Here is a 23,953-nt window from a genome sequence, read left to right as displayed (position 1 = left end):
GGAATGCGGAATATTTGGCTAATGGTAAAGTTCTTGAAAGTGTGGATGAGCAGAGGGATCTAGGTGTCCATGTACATAGATCCCTGAAAGTTGCCACCCAGGTTGATAGGGTTGTGAAGAAGGCCTATGGAGTGTTGGCCTTTATTGGTAGAGGGATTGAGTTCCGGAGTCGGGAGGTCATGTTGCAGCTGTACAGAACTCTGGTACAGCCGCATTTGGAGTATTGCGTACAGTTCTGGTCACCGCATTATAGGAAGGACGTGGAGGCTTTGGAGCGGGTGCAGAGGAGATTTACCAGGATGTTGCCTGGTATGGAGGGAAAATCTTATGAGGAAAGGCTGATGGACTTGAGGTTGTTTTCGTTGGAGAGAAGAAGGTTAAGAGGAGACTTAATAGAGGCATACAAAATGATCAGGGGGTTGGATAGGGTGGACAGTGAGAGCCTTCTCCCGCGGATGGATATGGCTGGCACGAGGGGACATAACTTTAAACTGAGGGGTAATAGATATAGGACAGAGGTCAGAGGTAGGTTCTTTACGCAAAGAGTAGTGAGGCCGTGGAATGCCCTACCTGCTACAGTAGTGAACTCGCCAACATTGAGGGCATTTAAAAGTTTATTGGATAAACATATGGATGATAATGGCAGAGTGTAGGTTAGATGGCTTTTGTTTCGGTGCAACATCGTGGGCCGAAGGGCCTGTACTGCGCTGTATTGTTCTATGTTCTATGCATGAAAAGTGGATAAGGAGGGGAATTCTCCAGTCGTTGTGATTCACTGTTACAGCCGGCAGCACACCCCACGCCTGTGGTGTTCCCGGCGGCATGGGGCGGATACAGTGGGAAATCCCATTGACATGCGGTGGGAGTATAGAATTCGCCACCAGTGAACGGTGCGCTGCCAGAAACACGCGGCTATGGAATGGGAGAAGCTCGGCCAAGGTCTATGAAGCTGTCAAGTCATTTAAATCCCTGCATGCTAAATTTTGAAAATATAGACAACAGTTGAAAAAAAAAAATCAGTGCCAGCAATTTCAACAATTCTTTATTGACCTACGCCTGAGGACCATCATAATTCTTTTTGATTGCTTCCAGAACCTATAATTATCATAATGAGGAGCCTGTAAATTCACAGTTTGATTGTCAGTTCCATGTGGTCAAAAAGAGAGTAGCTATCTTTTATGCAGGGCTATGAATACAAATGTTTATTTTTATAAAGGATGAAGGATTAAGGGGGACGATCCTACGGCAAAGCAGCTCACCGCAGTGCAGCATGGCCGTTGAAAGCTGGGAGACCCTGCTCCTGGGATCTACCCGGCTCACAAAGTCTCGCGAGATTCAACTCAATCTCATGAGACGTTGCAATGTGAATCCCCCCCTCCCCCCAATGGCAGCTAGCCTCACTCTAATGGCGATTCCCTGAGGCTTTGGGATTCAACCACTTCGCCTCAGAGACCTCAGGTGAGCGCTGTTTGGTACTGGTCCCCGTTTAACGGCACTCATGGGGGTCTCCAAGGGGATCGGAGACGCCCAGCTGCATGTCCCTTGGGCAGGGTGGTGCCCTGGCACTGCCAGCCTGGCACTGCCAAGGTACCCAGATGGGACTGCCAGCGGCCAGCGTGTAATTTCTGCGCACGTAATCGGCTGCGGTTGCCTGGAATGGTTGGTGGTGGTGGTGGTCAAGGACCCTCCCATATTGTGTTTGGCTTGGGGAGAGTTTGAGGATTGCTTCGGGGGCCTCATATCCTTTATTCTTCAAAAAAACTATCTACCTTTATCTTGAAAACATTTAATGAAGGAGCATCAACTGCTTCACTGGGCAGGTATTCCATAGAGTCACAATTTTTGGGTGAAGAAGTTCCTCCTAAACTCAGTCCTAAATCTACGTCCCTTATTTTGAGGCTTCTGCTTTCACCTGCCAGTGGAAACAACCTCCCCACATCTATCCTATCTATTCCCTTCATAATTTTATATGTTTCTATAAGATCCTCCCGCATACTTCTAAATTCCAACGAGTACAGTCCCAGTCTACTCAACCTCTCCTCGTAATCCATCCCCCTTAACTCTGGGATTAACCTAGTGAATCTCCTCAGCACACCGTCCAGTGCCAGTACGTCCTTTCTCAAGTTAGGAGACCAAAACTGAACACAATACTCCAGGTGTGGCCTCACTAACACCTTATACAGTTGCAGCGTAACCTCTCTAGTCTTAAACTCCATCCCTCTAGCAATGAAGGAAAATGAAAATCGCTTATTGTCACAAGTAGGCTTCAAATGAAGTTACTGTGAAAAGCCCCTAGTCGCCACATTCCGGTGCCTGTTCGAGGAGGCTGGTACGGGAATTGAACCCGCACTGCTAGCCTTGTTCTGCTTTACAAGCCAGTTGTTTAGCCCACTGTGCTAAACCAGCCCCTGCAACAAAACTCCATTTGCCTTCTTAATCACCTGTTGCACCTGTAAACCAACTTTTTGCGACTCATGCACTAGGACACCCAGGTCCCTCTGCACAGCAGCATGTTTTAATATGTTATCATTTAAATAATAATCCCTTTTGCTGTTATTCCTACCAAAATGGATAACCTCACATTTGTCAACATTTTATTCCATCTGCCAGACCCTAGCCCATTCACTTAAACTATCCAAATCCCTCTGCAGACTTCCAGTATCCTCTGCACCTTTTGCTTTACCACTCATCTTAGTGCCATCTGCGAACTTGGACACATTGCCCTTGGTCCCCAACTCCAAATTCATCTATGTAAATTGTGAATAATTGTGGACCCAACACTGATCCCTGAGAGACACCACTAGCTACTGATTGCCAACCAGAGAAACACCCATTAATCTCCACTCTTTGCTTTCTATTAATTAACCAATCCTCTATACATGCTACTACTTTACCCTTAACGCCATGCATCATTATCTTATGCAGCAACCTTTTGCATGGCACCTTGTCAAAAGCTTTCTGGAAATCCAGATATACCACATCCATTGGCTCCCCATTGTCTGCCGCACTGGTAATGTCCACAAAAAATTCCACGACATTAGTTAGGCACAACCTGCCCCTTATGAACCCATGCTGCGTCTGCCCAATGGGACAATTTCCATCCAGATGCCTCGCTATTTCTTCCTTGATGATAGATTACAGCATCTTCCCTACTCCCGAAGTTAAGCCAACTGGTCTATTTTTGCCTACCTCCTTTTTTAAACAGTGGTATCACGTTTGCTAATTTCCAATCCACCGGGATCAGAGTCTAGTGGATTTTGGTAAATTATCACGAGTGCTTTTGCAATTTCCCTAGCCATCTCTTTTAGTGCTCTGGGATACATTCCATCAGGGCCAGGAGATTTGTCTACCTTTAGCCCCACTAGCGTGCCCATCACTACCTCCTTAGTGATAACAATTGTCTCAAGGTCCTCACCTGTCATAGCCTCATTTCCATCAGTCACTGGCATGTTATTTGTGTCTTCCACTGTGAAGACCGACCCAAAAAACCTGTTCAGTTCCTCAGCCATTTCCTCATCTCCCATTATTAAATCTCCCTTCTCATCCTCTAAAGGACCAATATTTACCTTACCCACTCTTTTTTGTTTTATATATTTGTAGAAACGTTTGCTATCTTTTTATATTCTGAGCACATTTACTCTCATAATCTATCGTCTTCATAGCTTTTTTAGTAGCCTTCTGTTGCCCCCTAAAGATTTCCCAATCCTCTCGTCTCCCACTAATCTTTGCCACTTTATATGCTTTTTCCTTCAATTTGATACTCTCCCTTATTTCCTTAGATATCCACGGTCGATTTTCCCTCTTTCTACTGTCCTTCCTTTTTTGTTGGTATAAACTTTTGCTGAGCACTGTGAAAAATCGCTTAAAGGTTCTCCACTGTTCCTCAACTGTTTCACCATAAAGTCTTTGCTCCCAGTCTACCTTAGCCAGCTCTTCTCTCATCCCATTGTAATCTCCTTTGTTTAAGTACAAAACACTCGTGTTTGATTTTACCTTGTCACCTTCCATCAGTATTTTAAATGCATATTGTGATCGCTCCTTCCGAGAGGTCCCTAACTATGAGATCATAAATCAATCCTGTCTCAATACATAGGACCAGATCTAGGATCGCTTGTTCCCTCGTAGGTTCCATTACATACTGTTCTAGGAAACTATCGCGGATACATTCTATAAACTCCTCCTCAAGACTGCCTTGACCAACCTGGTTAAACCAACCGACATGTAGATTAAAATCCCCCATGATAACTGCTCTACCATTTCTACATGCATCAGTTATTCCTTTGTTTATTGCCCGCCCCACCGTGATGCTACTATTTGGTGGCCTGTAGACTACTCCTATCAGTGACGTTTTCACCTTACTATTCCTGATTTCCACCCAAATGGATTCAACCTTATCCTCCATAGCACCGATGTCATCCTTTACTATTGCCCAGATGTCATCCTTAAATAACAGAGCTACACCACCTCCCTTACCATTCACTCTGTCCTTCCGAATAGTTTGATACCCTTGGATATTTAACTCCCAGTCGTGACGACCCTTTAACCATGTTTCAGGAATGGCCACTAAACCATAGTCATTCACGATAATTTGCGCCATCAACTCGTTTACCTTATTCCGAATACTACGAGCATTCAGGTAAAGTACATTTATGTTGGCTTTCATACCTCCATTTTGAATTTTAACACTTCTATCAGTAATCTCTCCTAAGTTATTTTTCCTTTTAACTTTTCTCCTAATTTTCCTTATCTTTGAAGCCATATCTTCATGTAATAACCTGGTTCTTCGCTTTCCATTTATGTTTCTACTTCCCGTTTTATTCCTTTTAGTATTCCTGGACCTATTCACTGAGCTCTCCTTAGTCACTGCACCTTGTACTGTGGCCCTTTTTGTTTTTTGAATATGGCTTCTCTACCTTATACTTTGCCCCTTACTGCCTTTTGTTTCTGTCCCCTTTTTACTTCTCTCTGACTTCCTGCATCAGTTCCCATCCCCCTGCCACATTAGTTTAAATCCTCCCCAACAGTACTAGCAACCCCCCCCCCCCCCCAGGACATTGGTTCCAGTCCTGCCCAGGTGCAGACCGTCCTGTTTGTACTGGTCCCACCTCCCCCAGAACCGGTTCCAATGCCCCATGAATTTGAATTCCTCCCTCTTGCACCATCTCTCGAGCCACGCATTCATCCTAGCCATCCTGACATTCCTACTCTGACTAGCTCGTGGCACTGGTAGCAAACCTGAGGTTACTAATTTGAGTTCCCACTTTTTAGTTTAACTCCTAACTCCCTGAATTCAGCTTGGATGACCTCATCCCATGTTTTACCTATATCATTGGTGTCTATGTGCACCACGACATCTGGCTTTTCACCTCCCCCCACCCCCTCCTCCCCCCCCCCCCCCACCCCCCACCCCAAAATATGTCCTGCAGCCGCTCCGAGACATCCTTAACCCTTGCACCAGGGAGGTAACATGCTATCCTGGAGTCTTGATTGCGCCGCAGAACCGCTTGTCTATTCCCCTTACGATTGAGTCCCCTATCACTATAGCCTTGCCATTCTTCTTCCTCCCCTCCTGCACAGCAGAGCCAGCCAAGGTGCCATGAACCTGGCTGCTTTCCCCTGGTGAGCCATCTCCCTCAACAGTATCCAAAACGGTATATTTACTTTGCAGGGAGATGACCGCAGGGTACACCTGCACTGCCTTCCTACTCTTGTTCTGTCTTTTGCTCATCCATTTTCTATCTCCCTCAGTAATTTTCACCTGTGGTGTGACCAACTCAGCGAACGTGCTAGCCACGACATCCTCAGCATCGCGGATGCTCCAAAGTGAGTCCACCCGCAGCTCCCGAGCCGTCAGGCGATCTAACAGGAGCTGCAGCTGTACTTGAAGGAGTCAGGGACACCGGAAGGGTCCCTGAACTCCCACATTGCACACGCGGAGCATGGCACGGGTCTGAGGTCTCCTGACATGTCTTAACCCTGAAATTAACTTATATATTATTGTTAATATTTTTAAAACCTTGTTTTTGTATCTTGCCTTATTATACCGATTTGGTTTTTAAACTTTAATTTCTAAACTTCAAATTCCTACCTTCACGTACCCACTAACCTGCACTTTCACAACAGATGCCAAATAGATTTTTATATCACCTACCTTCCCAGGATGCTCCCTGGTTTTCTCCCTGCTTCCCGGGATGCACTCTGGATCTCTCCCTGCAGATTAGCAATTACAAAGCCAGAAGAAGAAAACAAAACAAAAAGGGAAAAAGCACCTCCTCGCACTCTGCACCGAAGTACCACACTGCCCCAATTGACCAAGTTCCAATTCCCACTCTGGCTGTCTCACTCACTCAGGATGTCTCGACTTCACAGTGCGCAAAGCTTACTGAGTGTGTCCCGATGAAAGATGTGAAAGTCATTTTTTGCCTTTGTTAATTATATTTTGCCAGATTGTCAAGTAGGTAATGGAGTGACATATCGTGGGACAAGTTCAACCACATCAAGTGGCAGGACATGCCAGAAATGGTCGGCAATGACTCCCCATTCTCATAGAAACTTCACTCCTGAAACACACCCTAACGCCGGACTGGAGGGAAATGTGAGTTGACTGTGTGATCTGCTGAAATAAGTCCTCGGCCAAGGTAGTATAACGTTTCAAAGATTCAACATTTGTTCAAAACTGGCCTGTCCTTTTAATCACAAAAATTACCTTGTACTAGTAGAACACACCTTCATGCAGGATTGTACAATAGGGCAAGTGAAGAAATTGTAAGGGTTAAAGGAGACTGCAAACTAGATCATATAATTATAGAAATGTTGATACATTTGATCCATGGAGGGGATTTTCATTCAGCTTGCCGTGGGCGAAAATGGCATCCCACGAGACCGCAGGAATGAGAATCTCGATGGCGACATCTTATCCTTGGATTTTCAATGCCCCTTGCCGACTATGCGGTGAGGTTCCTGCCCAGGTCCTTTAAATACATTTAAATAAATTTATCTATTCAAAGGGCTTGCCTGCCATATGTCCCCCCCCAGGTGATGAATTTTCCCCTCACTGATGTGACATTGTGTCGGTGAGGTTTACAACAGCTTTTGCAAAACATGCAGTCGATGGGGACCCACTGGGGTTGCAAAAGTGAGTATAGCCCCTGGGATGGGAGGGATCTGCCTTCAGTGTGACACACCAGTCCATATCCTTATGGCCTTTTGCATGTAATTAAATACTTGCAACCTTTCTCTTTATGCCTCCAGCATTAATCTTAATTTACAACCCTCATTTTCGCTGCAACAATGGAAGCAAACTGTGGCACCTGGAAAACTTTTCCATGTTAGCTTTCTTGTTGGTTAAAAATACTGCAGATCGCTGAGTCAAAGCTTTGAAGCACACACATTAATTATGCACCTCTCCTTGTTTTTACACTTCAATTTGTATTTCCTGTTCCACGAGATTTTAGCTGGGATAGCGAGCCAGCATAATGCCGAAGAAAGTGGTGTACTTTAAATGCATGGTTCATAAATTGCACTTAAAATGCAAGTGTGAGGGCCCCTGAGGAATGTGCAACTCTCCCAACAGAAGGTACAATTGGGGTTGTGCACCATATAAGTTTCTATCCATTACAATTCATAATGAGATGGAATCGCTGAATGGTTACACTCACAAGCAGGTAATTTTGCCTGTTTGTGTACATGTCAGCTGTTTGCAAGAGCAATTCATTTTGCCACCATTCCCTACCTTTTACTTGTAGTCCTGCATTTTGTTTTGTCTTCAGATAACTATCCAAGTCTTTTTTAAAACCCAAGATTGAATCCGCCTCCAACCCACTCCCTTGAGCGGTGGATTCCAGATCCGAACCATATGTTGAGTAAAAAGGTTTTTCTTCTCGTCGCTGTTGCTTTTGTCAGCTTAAATCGGTGCCCTTTGGTTTTCTTTGTTTTTTAATAAACATTTTATTGAGGTAGTTTTTTGGCATTGTAACAGCAGCAATGTAAACAATGTACATAAAAATATAAACATAGTGCAAATACCGCCTCCCTCCCTACAGGTCCCACCATTACTTAACCCCCTACTCTACACTAACCTACCCCGCCCCCTGCTGACGATTAATTCTCTGCAAAGAAGTCCACCTCCGGGCGAACCCTAACAATGACCCTCTCAAGGCGAACTTAATTTTCTCCAGGCAGAGAAAGCCAGCCATGTCCGATAGCCAGCTCTCCGACTTCGGGGTCTTTGAGTCCCTCCATGCTCGTAATATCTGCCCTACCAGGAAGCAAAGGCCAGAACATCTCCCTCTTCCTCCTCCTGGATTCCCGGATCCTGCGACACCCTGAAAATCGCCACCTCTGGCTCAACGCCACCCTTGTTTTTAAAACCTTGGACATGACGTCCGCAAACCCCTGCCAAAATCCCCTCAGCTTTGGACATGTCCAAAACATGTGGACATGGTTCGCCGGTCCTCCCACACATTTTGCGCACCTGTCCTCCACCCCAAAGAATCTGCTCATCCAGGCCACTGTCATGGGACCCCGATGCACGACCTTGAATTGAATCAGGCTGAGCCTGGCACACGTCGCGGTCACGTTGACTCTACTCAACGCATCCGTCCAAAGGCCCTCCTCTACCTCTCCCCCCAGCTCCTCCTCCCACTTTCGCTTCAACGCCTCAGTCTGCGTCTCCTCTGATCCCATAAGCTCTCTATATATGTCCGAGGCACTTCCCGCTCCTATCCATCCTCTAGAAACTACCCTAACCTGAATCCCCCTTAGCGGCAGGAGTGGGAAGGTTGGTACCCATCTACGCAGAAGTCCCACACCTGCAGATATCGAAATTTGTTTCCCCCTGCCAATGCAAACTTCTCCTCCAGAGCCCTCATGCTCGGAAAGCTCCCCTCTATAAACAAGTCTCCATCCTCTCAATCCCCACTCTCCGCCAAATTCGGAACCCCCCGTCCATCCTCCCCGGGGCAAACCGGTGATTATCGCAGATTGGGGACCAGACCGATGCTCCCACTGCTCCTACATGTCTCCTCCATTGCCACCAGATTCTCAAGGCCGCCACCACCAAGGGGCTGGTGGAGTACCACGCCGGCGGGAACGGCAGGGGCGCAGTTACCAACGCCCCCAAACTTGTGCCCCTGAAAGAAGCCGCCTCCATAAGACACCGCCCCCCCCCCCCCCGCCCCCCCCCCCCCCCCCCCCCCCCCACCAGCCACTTCCTAACCATGGCTATATAGCCGCCCAGTAATAATTGTTAAAGTTCGGCAGCACCAGCCCGCCCTCCCCCCGACTCCGCTCAAGCATTACCCTCCTCACTCGCGGGGACTTGCCCCACCATACAAAGCCCGCTATAACTTTATTGACCCGCTTAAAAAAGGACCGCGGGATGAAGATGGGGAGACATTGAAACACAAACAAGAATCTCGGGAGGACCATCATTTTCACAGTTTGAACTCTGCCCGCCAGAGACAACGGGAGCGCATCCCATCTCCAGAAATCCTCCTTAATCTGATCCACCAACCTGGCCAAATTCAATTTATGTAGCCGGTCCCAGTCCCGCGCCACTTGGATACCTAGGTACCTGAAACCTGGACCACAAACATCTCGCTCTTCCTCATATTAAGCTTATACCCTGAAAATCGGCCGAATTACCCTAAAATTCCCATAATTTCTTCCATCCCCTCAATTGGGTTCGAACATACAAAAGCAAGTCGTCCGCATACAGCGAAACTCTGTGCTCCACACCCCCCCCCCCTTCCCCCGGACCAACCCTTTCCAGCCCCTTGAGGCCCTCAGAGCAATTGCCAGCAGCTCTATAGCCAACGCAAACAACAGTGTCCTGTTCGTCCGTACACCTGTCACAGGAGCCGGGTACAGCAACCTGACCCAGTCAATAAAGCCCCGCCCAAATCCGAACCGCTCCAGAACCTCCCATAAATAATCCCACTCAACCCGGTCAAAAGCTTTTGCCGGATCCATCGCGACCACTACCTCCACCTCCCTACTCTCCGGGGGCATCATGATCACGTTTAACCGCCTTCTTACATTGGCCACCAGCTGCCTACCCTTAACGAATCCCGTCTGATCCTCCACAATGACGTTCGGCATACAATCCTCAATCCTAGTGGACAAAATTTTGGCCAGCAGTTTGGCATCTACGTTCAACAGGGAAATCGGCCTGTAAGACCCACATAGCTCCGGGTTCTTGTCCCGCTTCAGGATAAGCGAAATCGTGGCTTGTGACATCGTCTGGGGCAGAACTCCCCTTTCCCTTGCCTCGTTAAATACCTTCATCAGCACTGGTCCCAATATCCCGGAGAACTTTTCATAGAACTCGACTGGGTACCCGTCCAGTCCCGGGACTTTACCCGACTGAATGGCCTTCAAGCCCTCCACAATCTCTTACAACCCGATCGGGGTCCCCAGCCCTTCTACCAGCTCCCCGTCCACCTTCGGGAAAGTGAGCCCCTCTAGGAAGTGCCTCATCCCTTCCGGCCCCGCAGGGGGTTCTGACCTGTACAACCTGCTGTAAAAATCCCGAAACGCCTTACTCATCCCCAGCTAAGTTCCCATCCCCATCGCTAACTTTCTCTATTTCTCTAGCTGTGTGATGAACGGTTACTGCATTACTGCACCCTTATCATCATGTAAGGTGATGTCCCCTTTAAGACCGGGCTTGGAACCCTGGGGGACTCCGCCTCTGGTTCCGCCCACCTGGGAGTCGTATATAAGGGGCCGCACCCGTCTCGGCACCAGGCTAGTTCTTAGCTTATTAAAGCCTTCTTTACCGTTTGCTCTCTAAGCGTCGTTATTGAGGGTACAACAAGCGCCCTCCCTCTTTCTGAGCTGCTGTGCAAGCATCCTGCTGGCCTTCTCACCATGCTCGTATATCACCCCCCTTGCCTTTCTGAGCTGTTCCACTGCCCTCCCTGTGGTTAACAAGCCAAACTCCGCCTGTAGCCTCTGCCATCCCTTAAAAGCCCTATCTCTGGAATCTCCGCATAACTCCTGTCAACTTGTAGCATCTCTTTCACCAGTCGGTTCGTCTCTGCCCTGTCTGTCCTGTCCCTGTGGGCGAGGATCGAGATCAGCTCACCTCTCACAACTGCCTTCAGCGCTTCCCAGACCACCGCTGCTGAGACCTCCCCCGTATCATTTACCTGCAGGTAATTCAGCATGCACTTCTCAGCCTCTCGCACACCGCTTTGTCCGCCAATAGCCCTGCATCCAACCTCCATTGCGGGCACTGATTGCTACCTATACTAACCTGCAGGTCAACCCAGTGCGGAGCATGGTCTGAGATTGTAATCGCCGAGTTCCCCGTGTCCAGTACCCCAGCCAGTAAGGCCCTGCTCAAAATGAAGAAGTCGATCCGGGAGCACACTTTATGCACTTTATCCTCGGCTGCCTAAATCTCCATGGATCCACCCCCCCCCATCTGCTCCATGAACCCTTTCAGCTCCCTTGCCATTGCTGGCACCCTGCCCGTTTTCGAGCATGACTGATCCAGGCCGGGATCAATAACTGTATTAAAGTCCCCTCCCATGATCAGCTTGTGCAAGTCCAGGTCCGGAATCTTCCCTGATATCCTCTTTATAAATTCCACGGCATCCCAATTTGGCGCATATACATTAACCAGCACTACCTTCATCCCCTCCAGCTTACCACGGACCATAATAAATCGACCCCCCACATCCGAAACTATTCTGTCCACCTCAAATATCACCCGCTTATTAATCAAGATCGCAACCCCTCTAGGCTTTGTATCCAGCCACGAGTGGAAAACCTGACTGACCCAGCCTTTCCTCAATCTAACCTGGTCCACGTCTCTAAAGTGCGTCTCCTGCAACATTACCACATCCGCCTTCAGTCCCCTAAGATGCACGAACACATGTGCCCTCTTAACCGGCCCATTTAACCCTCGAACATTCCAGGTGATCAGCCGAGTTGGGGGACAACGTGCGCCCCCACCCCCTCCGCCGATCAGCCATCCCCTTTATTGGGCCCACCTCCAGCCCCTGCGCCGCGCCTCCTCCAGCCCGCCCCCCCGGCGGGCCCCGCCACCGACCTCCTCACTGTCCCTCCACCGAAGTCTCTCCCTCGTCAGCAGAACCACTCCCCCCCTAGCAACACTACTCTAAAACCCAACCCATATAGTAAACTAAACATATGCACACTCCCCCCCACTGTGCTCCTGTGAGCTAGCTCACCCAGCTAGCTTGGTGGCCCCCACCCCCGGCATCAAAAAGTCTCCCACCTATTGTTCCCTCGCTCCCCTCCACCCTGCTCGTACAAACAAATTGCCTCATCTAACAATCCCCACACAATCATCCAGCTGCAAAAAGAAACACCACCCACCGAAACTCAAACAAGCACGTCTCCCCCCCACAAAAGTGCACATCAACGATAAAGACATTGCCAACATCCACCGAAACGAAAACCCGAAAACGAAAAAACTTTTTCCCCTCCCCTTCTTAAACAGAACTCAAAAACAGAAGAGAAAAAACAAGAGAAGAAAAAACAAATTTAAAAAGGAAAGGGGCCCAATAGAGGCCAACAAGTTGCCTCAAAGTTCGAGAGTTCTCAGCCCCCCACCAGTCCTTTTCTTTTAGCAAAATCCAGCGCATCTTCGGGTGACTCAAATTAATGATGTTGGTCCTCATATGTGACCCAAAGACGAGCCGGATACAGCAGTCCAAACTTCACCTGTTTCTTGAAGAAGATTGTCTTAACTTGGTTGAAGCCTGCCCTTTTCCTAGCCACCGCCACACTCAGGTCCTGGTACACCCGCAGGATACTGTTGTCCCACTTACAGCTCCGCGTTTGCTTGGCCCACTGAAGAATACATTCCTTGTATCTCACCACCATTGCCCTTGGAGGGTCCCCCGCTCGCGGCCTCCTCGCAAGCGCTCTGTACCATGGGATGGGAGAATGCCCCCTCCTCCAGCAGCTTTTCGCACATACCCACTACGTATGCTCCAGCATCCGCTCCCTCCGCCCCCTCCGGCAGCCCAACAATTCTTAAGTTCTGCCGGCAGCACCTACTCTCTAGGTCCTCCACCTTCTCTAGAAGCCTTTTCTGCTGGTTCCGCAGCATCCCCACCTCCAGCTCCACCGCAGTTTGATGCTCCTCCTGCTCAGCCAGCGCCTTCTCAGCCTTCTGAATCGCCCGATCCTGGGCGTCCAATCTGTGCTTCAGCCAACCAATTGACTCTTTAATCTGGTCCAGGCAGTCCCGTTTCTGCTTGGCAAAGCCGTCCTGGATGACCTGCATCAACTGCTCCGTTGATCGCTGGGCCAACACCCCAGGGGTCCGGTCCTCGGCCATGCTGGCTCCAGCTGCAGCTTCAGCACAGCTCTTGCCTATCTTCCTATTTCTGCCTTTTCGTGCACTTCTGGTTCTTTTCTCCAACACCGATACGTGGAAACGGTGCCCAATTGCCTCAACCTTTGAATTCACCGTTTAAAACCGGAAAAAAGTCCGGGGGAAAGGTCCGACCAGAGCGGGAGCCACCAAATGTGCGACTTACTCCTTCATAGCCGCCACCGGAAGTGCCCTTTGGTTTTCAACCATACCACCAAAGGGAACAGTTTTTCTCCCTACCGACCCTGTTAAGACCTCTGATGGCTCAACTTCATTTTAAAGGTTCATCAAACCTTCCTTGTATTTGTACTCCATGTCCTAATTTATAAACCCTGCATCCCAAACTTTTCTTAACCTGCCCTTCAACGATTCATCTTCACCTTCAACAATTTGTTTCCATGTAGTCGATATATCCTTACCTCAGGTAAACCTTTTGTCCTCCTCCTGCCTGATGCTGCCTCCAATTCCTGGCCTTGGCCCCTTCCCTTGAACAAATCCATTTGTTACAAATACATGTGCATTTAAATAAAGAACATTTAACTATTTTTCTTTCCCATTCTTGCAAAATCTGGCCTAATTTGCTGGTGTACTCTTAATTTTCTATGCTCTGTCCTTTCCTGAAACACTCTGATTATCAGTATCCATTTCACCAACCTACACCATTGTCTTGTTTTTTCTCTTTTATTTACCACATCTCATGTGATCCCTCCACCCCCTGGTCTCCCTGCAGCTCCCACTCTTGTCCATACAAGCTGCAAGAATCTCGGACATGTTAGATTGTTACAAAGGCGGAGTCTCCTTCAGTGCTAGCTTCTAGATACCCATATCTGCCTCACTCACTGTCACACCATCCTGTTCCTGAACGTGGACCAAATTTGAAGTACCTCGTCTGAAAGGTGTGACTGCCTCCTGGAACAGGTAACTTACCCCCACCCCTACATTGATGCATTGCAGTGTCTGAAGCTCAGACTCCAGCTCATCAACTCTGAAGTTCCTCAAGCCACAGCTATTGACTCCGGATGTGGTTGTTGTGGTAACACATTCCACAGCTGCAACACATCACCAGCCCTGCTATTTTTATTGTGTTTTATTTAACTAAGTTTAGAAATATCATTCAATGATTATCTGTAGTTATATCAAGTGGGTTAACTAGTTAAGCTATTATTTGAAGCAATACCTAAATTTCCCCATTTCTGGTTTGAATTAATACCTACGTATAGAGAAAGAAAAACCTAAAGCTCGCCTATCTGCTCACCTATCTGATGCTTCCAGGCTTCAGCTTGGCTTTTGTATTGATTGATCTAAACTCCCACAAATATGTGACCAAAAGAGCTGAAAAGATTTTCAATATTATTTCTCCGGCAATGGCAGAGTCCACTCTAATATCTGTATCACCTAGTCACTTGTTAAAATCCCTAGCGATGAATCTCACTTTAGCCATATAAATTCCATCAGCAAGCACTTTTCAGTGCAAATCCACCTGCATGACAAAGCTGGTTTTCCTTATCTGCGATCTCGGAATAAATTCCAAACTCTCTTCAACTACCTAATTCTCTTAATAGTTTATCCTCACTTTATTGGCAGCCACCAAAATTTCATGATCACGAAGACTCCTGCTTCTAATTTGAGTCTGATCTGTGGCCTTTATTTCAATGTAAGAAGTCGTACAGCATCAGGATGCTCCGAAAGCTAGTGATTTGAAACAAACTTGTTGGACTTTAACCTGATGTTGTAAGACTTCTTACTCTGCTCACCCCAGTCCATCGACAGCATCTCCACATCATCTTTATTTCAATGTGTAATCTATTTGAACTATTCATTTGGGATTACTACTGCAAGATCACCCTCTTGCACGATCAAAATGGGGCGGGTTGATCAAATAGAGGCAGAGTCGCCCCCCGACATTTATTCTGGTGTGCAAGGAGCACACCTTCAACATACAATCCAGCCCATGGAAAAATCAATAGGGGCTAGACTGTGGCAGTAGCCAATGGCCACTGATAATAGAGGGGAAATGGCTATCAGAGAGAAATGTGAAAATATAAACAGCATGGTCATGAATACTACAGCTGAAAGTTCTTTAAGTAATGGACTCTGCGAAAGTGATCATGCAATGATTGATGAAATGCTGTATAAAAGTTTAGCTGATCAACCAGAATACAAATTGACAACTGCCCTGGTAAGGGCAGCTCATGCAAAGAACTCATTCCAGATGGTTGAAGGATACCGTCCTGATCAATTGGTCTAGGTGTGAAATCCCAAACTGCCTTCTAGGCTATGTAATAGTACACTTGCTCTGGAATGTATTACAATTAGTTTCTACTTTTTCTGCACATTTAAATGCATTAAAAGGGGAGACGAGCTTTCATCAAAGCTGAGATCCTGGAGGAAATTCGAAGACCACTGAGGCATCATATAGGATCACACAAGACAAAATTTGATTCAGGAAATTTGTGTCTTATTAAAGAGATGGTCGAAAATCTTAGTACGATAATAGTTTGTGATGGTAAGACACATCTCAATCAAACTGTTAAGATTCATTCCTTGTGATTAATGAAAATTAAGTACAACTTCTCATACTCTGAGCAGCTTATAAAGGCACCTTGTACCTCAAATCCTCATATGTTTTGTGATGAAAGTCCTGAGGGTAGGACTTCCGGTTGCGGCTATGCTGAGCTAAGTCGCACGTTCGGCAGCTCCCGCCAGAAACGGACTTTTGGGCTCTTTTTAGGGGCCCCAGCGGCATTTGTTCGACGGTTCCCAGTGTGGGAAGGTGACAGTACGATTTCCCCGGCACTGTATAGATTGGACCAGGAGTAGAGTGTGAAAAAGGTAATTTTGGTGCAGCGAAAAGTGCAGAGGGAGGAAAACCAAGATGGCGGCGGGTGGAGACCAGGCAGCGTGGGCGCACTGGTCGAAAGAGCAGCAGGAGTTTCTCAAGCGCTGCTTCACAGACTTGAAAGCAGAGCTGCTGGAGCTGATAAAGGCTACGATCGACAAGCTGGTCGAGACCCAGAAGGCCCAAGGGGCGGCGATCCGGGAGGTGTGGCAGAAGGCCTCGGAGAATGAGGACGAGATATTGGGCCTGGCGGTGAAGGTAGAGGCGCACGAGGCGCTGCTTAAGAAATGGCAGGAGAAGTTCGAGGACATGGAGAATCGGTCGAGGAGGAAGAATCTGTGGATTCTGGGTCTCCCGGAGGGAGTGGAGGGGTCGGATGCTGGAGCATACGTGGTCACAATGCTGAACACGTTGATGGGCGCGTGTGTCTTCCCGAGGCCCCTGGAGCTGGATGGGGCCCACCGAGTCCTGGCGAGGAGGCCCAAATCTAACGAGCCGCCACGGGTGGTATTGGTGCGGTTCCACCGTTTGGTGGACAGGGAGTGTGTCCTAAGATGGGCAAAAAGGAGCAGAGCAGCAGGTGGGAGAATGCACAGGTCCGGATATACCAGGACAGGAGCGCGGAGGTGGCCAAGAAGAGGGCCGGGTGCAATCCGGTTAAGGCGGTTCTGCATCGGAAGGGGGTGAAATTTGGGATGCTGCAGCCGGCGTGACTGTGGGTCATGTTTAAGGACCGGCACCATTACTTTGAGACGCCGGAGGAGGCGTGGACCTTTATCCAGGCCGAAAAGTTGGACACCGACTGAGGGTCGGTTGTGAGGGGATGTCGTGGGGGGGGGGGGGGGGGGGGGGGGTACTGTGGTTACTGTGCTTTGGGGGATGTTCTATTCTGTTCTGTATTGTTTCCTTGGGTGCTGGGTGGGGTAGGGTAAAATGGTTCAAAGTGGGAGTTTTGTGAGAGTGTGGGCGTCGGTGGTTGGAAGGACGGGGCCCCGTTGGGAGGGAGGGGAGATGGGAGGCTCGAGGTGGGGGAGCTGGGATTAGGCCGCAAAAGGGAGCTGCGCCAGAGAGGGCGGAATTGGTTTGATGGAAAGCACGGGCTTATTCCCGTGCTAGGGAAGGAAGGAGGCGGGGCCGGGGGAGGGCGGTGTTGGATAGGAGCGCCCGCTGATGGACAGGAGGGGGGGAAGACTACCACACTGGGGGTCGATGGAGTGGCGGGAGTGGCCGGGGTCAGCAGGAGTCAGCTCACGTACGGGAGTGCTATGGGGGGAGCAACGCAGCTAGGAGGGACTTAGCTGGGGGGGGGGGTGCTGGGTTGCTGCTGCATTGGCCAAAGGGGAGCTGGAGCTCGGAGAGAGAGTCGGGGGGGGGGGGGGGGTCTGCCGCTGGGGGGAATGGGGAGTGTGGGAGGCGCGGGCCCGTGGCTGGCCTAGAAAAGGGGATGGCTAATCGGCAGGGGGAGGGGGCGGGGCGGGAAACCCCATGATCCGGCTGATAACTTGGAATGTGAGAGGCCTGAACGGGTCAGTCAAGAGGGCCCGTGTGTTCACGCACCTGAAGGGACTGAAGGCAGATGTGGTTATGCTCCAGGAGACGCATTTGAGCGTGGCAGATCAGGTCAGGCTGAGAAAGGGGTGGGTAGGGCAGGTTTTCCACTCGGGGTTGGATGCAAAGAATCGAGGGGTGGCGATTTTGGTGGGGAAGCAGGTGTCATTTGAGGTGCTGAACATCGTGGCAGACAATGGAGGTAGGTACGTGATGGTGAGCGGTAAGCTGCAGGGGGTGCGGGTGGTATTAGTGAATGTATATGCCCTGAATTGGGACGATGCCGGATTTATGCGGCGCATGTTAGGCCGGATTCCAGACCTGGAGGCAGGGAGCTTGATAATGGGGGGGGGGGACTTTAACACGGTACTGGATCCAGCATTGGACCGCTCCAGATCCAGGACGGGTAAGAGGCCGGCGGCGGCCAAGGTGCTGAGGAGGTTTATGGACCAGATGGGAGGAGTGGACCCATGGAGGTTTGTCAGGCCGGGGGCCAGGGAATTTTCTTTTTTTCCCACGTCCATAAAGCCTACTCCCAGATAGACGTCATCGTTATGAGCAGGGCACTAATCCCGAGGGTGGAGGACACGGAGTATTCGGCCATAGCCATCTCAGACCATGCCCCGCATTGGGTGGAGCTGGAGCTAGGGGAGGAGAGGGACCATCGCCCGCTGTGGCGCCTGGATGTGGGCTTGCTGGCGGATGAGGAGGTGAGCGGGCGGATCCGGGGGTGCATTGAAAGCTATCTAGAGGCTAACGACAATAGGGAGGTGCAGGTGGGGGTGGTCTGGGAGGTGCTGAAGGCGGTGATTAGGGGAGAGCTAATCTCTACTAGGGCCCACAAGGAGGGGAAGGAGAGAAGAGAGAGGGAGAGTGAGGTACCCTCAATAATGATGCTTAGAGATTAAACTGTAAAGAAGGCTTTATTAGGCTAATAACTATGCTACAGATTTGGACGAGAACTGACTGCTATACAGACCATGAGGAAGGCCTTTATGTATGGCTCCCAGATGGGCGGAGCCAGAGGCGGAGTCCCCAGGGTTCCAAGCCTGGTCTTAAAGGGGACATCACCTTACATGATGATAAGGCAGTAACCGTTCATCACATTCACCCCCTGTTTAAAGAGGAGTCCGGCGGGGGTGAAGTGCCATCATAGGTCCATCCGTCTCGGCGGCCGGATCGTCCTCCTCGATCTCCTCAGTTCGGGCGGTGGTGCGGCGGGCACGGACGTCCCGGTTGAGGGCACATCCGGGAGCCCAGCGGTTGGAGCTTCAGTCCGGGTCGGGGCAAAGGAACTAGGCAGGGCCGGGGGTAGCGGAGCCGGCGCCGGCGGGGTGTGTAAAGTGGGGGCGCAAGGGGGGGCGCACGGCAGGAGCTCACCAACGGGTGGTAGGGCCGGAAGGGGGTGTGTTGTAGGGGGCGACGGGTCCTGCAGGGGAGCGGCGCGGGAAGGGGCGTCTGTGGTGGAGGATCCAGCGGGCGCCAGATCCCGGAGGGAAACCGTATCTTGCCTGCCGTCGGAGTACTCCACGTAGGCGTAACTGGGGTTGGCATGGAGCAGTCGGACCTTTTCAACTAGGGGGTCCGTTTTATGGCTCCTCGCGTGCCTCCGGAGAAGAACAGGTCCCGGAGCTGTCAGCCAAGGTGGAAGCGAGACCCCGGAGGTAGACTTCCTGGGGAAGAGAAACAATCGCTCATGAGGGGTCTCATTTGTGGCCGTGCAGAGGAGTGACCTAATGGAGTGTAGGGCATCGGGTAGGACCTCCTGCCAGCGGGTGGTTGGGAGATTTCTCGACCGCAGGGCCAGAAGGACAGCCTTCCACACGGTCGCGTTCTCCCTCTCCACCTGCCCGTTTCCCCGTGGGTTATAGCTGGTCGTTCTGCTCGAGGCGATGCCTTTGCTGAGCAGATACTGACGCAGTTCATCGCTCATGAACGATGTACCCCGGTCGCTGTGGATATAAGCAGGGAAACCGAACAGGGTGAAGATGCTGTGCAGTGCCTTAATCACCGTGGCTGAGGTCATGTCGGTGCAGGGAATGGCGAATGGGAAACGGGAGAACTCATCGATCACGGTGAGGAAATAGGCATAACGGTTGGTGGACGGGAGGGGCCCCTTGAAGTCCACGCTCAGTCGCTCAAAGGGGCCCGAGGCCTTCACGAGCCGAACCTTGTCTGGCCGATAGAAGTGCGGTTTGCACTCCGCACAGACCTGGCAGGCCCTGACCATGGCCTTGACCTCCTTGGTTGAGTAAGGTAGGTTGCGGGACTTGATGAAATGGATGAGCCGGGTAACCCCCGGGTGGCAGAGGTCATTGTGGATGGCTTGCAGGCGGTCCTCCTGCGCGTTGGCGCATGTGCCGCGGGACAGGGCATCTGGGGGCTCATTGAGCTCCCCTGGACGATACTTGATATCGTACGAGTAGGTGGAGAGTTCGATCCTCCACCTCAAAATTTTATCGTTTTTTATTTTGCCCCGTTGCGTGTTATCGAACATATAGGCGACCGACCATTGGTCGGTGATGAGGGTAAACCTCCTACCGGCGAGGTAGTGTCTCCAGCACCGCACAGCCTCCACAATGGCTTGTGCCTCCTTTTCGACTGCAGAGCGTCGAATCTCGGAGGCGGTGAGGGTTCGGGAGAAGAACGCTACTGGTCTGCCTCCTTGATTGAGGGTAGCAGCCAGGGCGATGTCTGATGCATCGCTCTCTACCTGGAAAGGGATGGTTTCGTCCACCGCGTGCATGGCGGCCTTGATGATGTCGGCCTTGATGCGGTTGAAGGCCAATTGAGCCTCAGCCGAGAGGGGAAAAGTGGTGGTCTTTAGGAGTGGGCGGGCTTTGTCCGCATACTTGGGGACCCACTGGGCGTAATAGGAGAAAAGCCCCAAGCACCGTTTGAGGGCCTTGAGGCTGCGGGGGAGAGGGAGTTCCTTAAGGGGGCGCATGCGGTCGGGGTCGGGACCTAGGACCCCGTCTTCCACGACATAGCCGAGGATGGCCAGCCGGGTGGTGTGGAAAACGCATTTGCCCTCGTTATAGGTCAGGTTAAGGGCTCGGGCGGTCTGGAGGAACTTTTTGAGGTAAGCGTCATGGTCCTGCTGATCATGGCCGCAGATGGTGACATTGTCCAAGTACGGGTATGTAGCCCGCAAACCGTACTGGTCCACCATTTGGTCCATCGCCCTTTGAAAGACGGAGGCCCCATTTGTGACACCAAAGGGAACCCTGAGGAAGTGGAAGAGCCGGCCGGCTGCTTCGAAGGCAGTATAGAGGCGGTCTTTTGGTCGAATGGGGAGCTGGTGGTAGGCAGATTTGAGGTCGACCGTGGAAAAGACTCGGTATTGGGCGATCCGATTTACCATTTCCGCGATGCGAGGAAGGGGGTACGCATCAAGCTGCGTGAATCGGTTTATGGTCTGGCTATAATCCACGACCATCCGTTTCTTCTCCCCGGACCGGACTACCACCACTTGCGCTCTCCAAGGGCTGTTGCTAGCCTCGATGACCCCCTCTCCCAGTAAACGCTGGACCTCTGACTTGATAAAAGCCATATCTTGGGCACTGTAGCGCCGGCTCCAGGTGGCGACGGGCTTACAGTCGGGAGTGAGGTTTGCGAATAGCGAGGGGGGTGCGACTTTCAGTGTCGCAAGGCAGCACACCGTGAGGGGGGGCAAGGGTCCGCCGAACTTCAGTGTCAGGCTTCGGTGGCTGCACTGGAAATCCAGTCCGAGCAGCAGGGGGGCACAGAGGTGAGGGAGGATATAAATTTTGAAACGGGTGTATTTGGCACCCTGGATCGAGAGATCCGCAATACAGTACACCGTGATTTGTACCGAGTGGGAACCAGATGCGAGGGCTATGGTTTGGGATGTGGGATGGGTGCGTAGGGAGCAGCGCCTTACCGTTTCAGGGTGGATAAAGCTCTCCGTGCTCCCGGAGTCGAAGAGGCATGCAGTGTCGTGCCCGTTGACCTGGACCTGCATCATGGAGTTCTGCAGGTGTTTTGGCCGAGTTTGATCGAGGGTGATCGCACCCAGTCGCGGGTAGTCGAAGTCGTAAAATGGCCGCTGCCGTTGGTCGCACGTGTCGGGTCGAGAAGATGGCCGCCGACCAGATGGCCGCTCCCATGATTCGCACGAGGCTGATGACGCGTCAGAAGAGGACGTGTCGGGTCGGTGCGCAGCAGCATTGCGAGGCCTGCGGGCCTGAGAGCCTGATTTTTGGGCCGGCTGTTCTTTGTTTTTCTGGCCCCTGGGTCTGGCCAGGCAGACCCTCGCAAAGTGCCCTTTCTTCCCGCAGTCGCTGCAGATCGCGGAGCGGGCTGGGCAGCGTGGGCGTGGGTGCTGGCCCTGCCCGCAGAAGTAGCAAGGTGTGCCCCCATGGTGAGCGGGTCGCCGCGTGGCGCAGGCCTGTAATACGGGCGAGTCTGAGGAAGTCCGGGGGGGGCTGGCAGAGTCCGCGGGGTACGTACCCAAGTTTTGTCGGGCCACCTCCAGCGAGGAGGCGAGCGTTAGCGTCTCCTGGAGGTCTTTTGCCCCGTTTTCGAGCAGTCGCTGCCGGATGTAGGTCGAGCGGATGCCGGACACGAAAGAATCTCTGATGTGCAGGTTCATATGGACTTCCCCTGTCACATCCTGATGGTCACAGTCCCTGGCCAGCGCGGTGAGTTTCTCAACAAACTCGTCGAGCGATTCCCCCGAGCGCTGCCGGCAGGTAGAGAGCAGATGCCGGGCGTGCACCTCATTGACGGGTTTGACAAACCGCTTGCGGAGCAACTCAATCGCTTCCTCATAAATCGTCGCCTTTTCGAGCGTGGCGGAGATTCTGTGACTCACCCGGGCGTGGAGTAGACGCAGCTTGCGTGGCCCCAGGATGGGAGTCTCTGCGGAGTCCAGGTATGCCTCGAAGCACCGCAGCCAGTATTTAAAAATTTCCTTTGCCTCCGGCGTTCGTGCTTCCAGATTGAGCTTCTCTGGTTTTAGGCCTGCATCCATCCTGAATCTAGTTTAGCCTAATAAATTGAGGTACCCTCAATAATGATGCTTAGAGATTAAACTGTAAAGAAGGCTTTATTAGGCTAATAACTATGCTACAGATTTGGACGAGAGCTGACTGCTATACAGACCATGAGGCAGGCCTTTATGTATGGCTCCCAGATGGGCGGAGTCAGAGGCGGAGTCCCCAGGGTTCCAAGCCTGGTCTTAAAGGGGACATCACCTTACATGATGATAAGGCAGTAACCGTTCATCACAGAGAGATTGGTGGGGGAGATTTTAAGGGTGGATAGGAGGTATGCAGAGGTTCCCGAGGAGGGACTACTCAAGGAGCGACGAAGCCTCCAGGCCGAGTTCAACCTGTTGACCACCAAGAAGGCAGAGGTACAGTGGAGGAAAGCGCAAGGTGCGGTGTATGAGTACGGGGAGAAGGCTAGCCGGATGTTGGCACACCAGCTTCGGAGGCGGGAGGCAGCGAGGGAGATTGGGGGAGTTAGGGATAAAGGGGGGAACACGGTGCGGAGTGCAGTGGGAATAAATGGGGTATTTGGAGACTTTTATAAGGGGCTGTTTGGGTCTGAGCCCCCGACGGAGGAGGGGGGAGGGGGATGCGTCGATTTTTGGATCAGCTGAGGTTCCCGAGAGTGGAGGAGGAGCAGGTGGCTGGGCTTGGGGCACCGGTAGAGCTGCAGGAGCTGACTAAGGGGCTGGGCAGTATGCAGGCAGGGGAGGCACTGGGGCCAGATGGGTTCCTGGTGTAATTTTATCGGAAGTACATGGACCTGCTGCGCCCTCTACTAGTGAGGACTTTCAATGAGGCGAGGGAGGCTGCATCTTTTAGAAGGGTTTTTATCTTTATACGAGTAGGGTGAGCAATAGACAATATTTTCCCCCTCCAATTGTCATCACCTGATGCCATTAATACTTGTCTCACACTCTGATGAAAAACACTGGAATTTGATAATATCCGGAGTGGGTAAACTGTAGATCCACCGACGTTCCAAAAGTAATTGTTTTATCATGCTCCATCTGTACTCAACAGCATATATATGTATTATATCACACCCAGAGACAACAACAATATCTACAGAAGGGCTTGTTCCAGCTTTTTTACATGGATTTACAATTCTTTTTTAGAGATCTCAATATGTCATCAGCAAACTTAAAGCAAGTAGTATTTTTAAAAAAAATATATTTTATTCAATATTTTTGG

General features: G+C 50.8%; 1 protein-coding gene across 1 annotated transcript in view; it reads left to right on the top strand.

The window, feature by feature from the left end:
* Positions 1-23,953, top strand: part of LOC140419719 (plasminogen-like) — a 181,888-nt gene that overhangs the window by 128,918 nt on the left and 29,017 nt on the right. Inside the window, exon 12 of the mRNA XM_072503660.1 lies at positions 6,447-6,595. Within this exon, the coding sequence (XP_072359761.1) occupies positions 6,447-6,595 (149 nt within the window). The remainder of the gene's footprint in view (positions 1-6,446; positions 6,596-23,953) is intronic.

This window comes from Scyliorhinus torazame, chromosome 1 (genome assembly GCF_047496885.1).
Source record: "Scyliorhinus torazame isolate Kashiwa2021f chromosome 1, sScyTor2.1, whole genome shotgun sequence".
NCBI classification, from domain to species: domain Eukaryota; kingdom Metazoa; phylum Chordata; class Chondrichthyes; order Carcharhiniformes; family Scyliorhinidae; genus Scyliorhinus; species Scyliorhinus torazame.
Note: the sequence above shows the minus strand (reverse complement) of the source record. Positions and strands in the feature narration are given on the sequence as shown.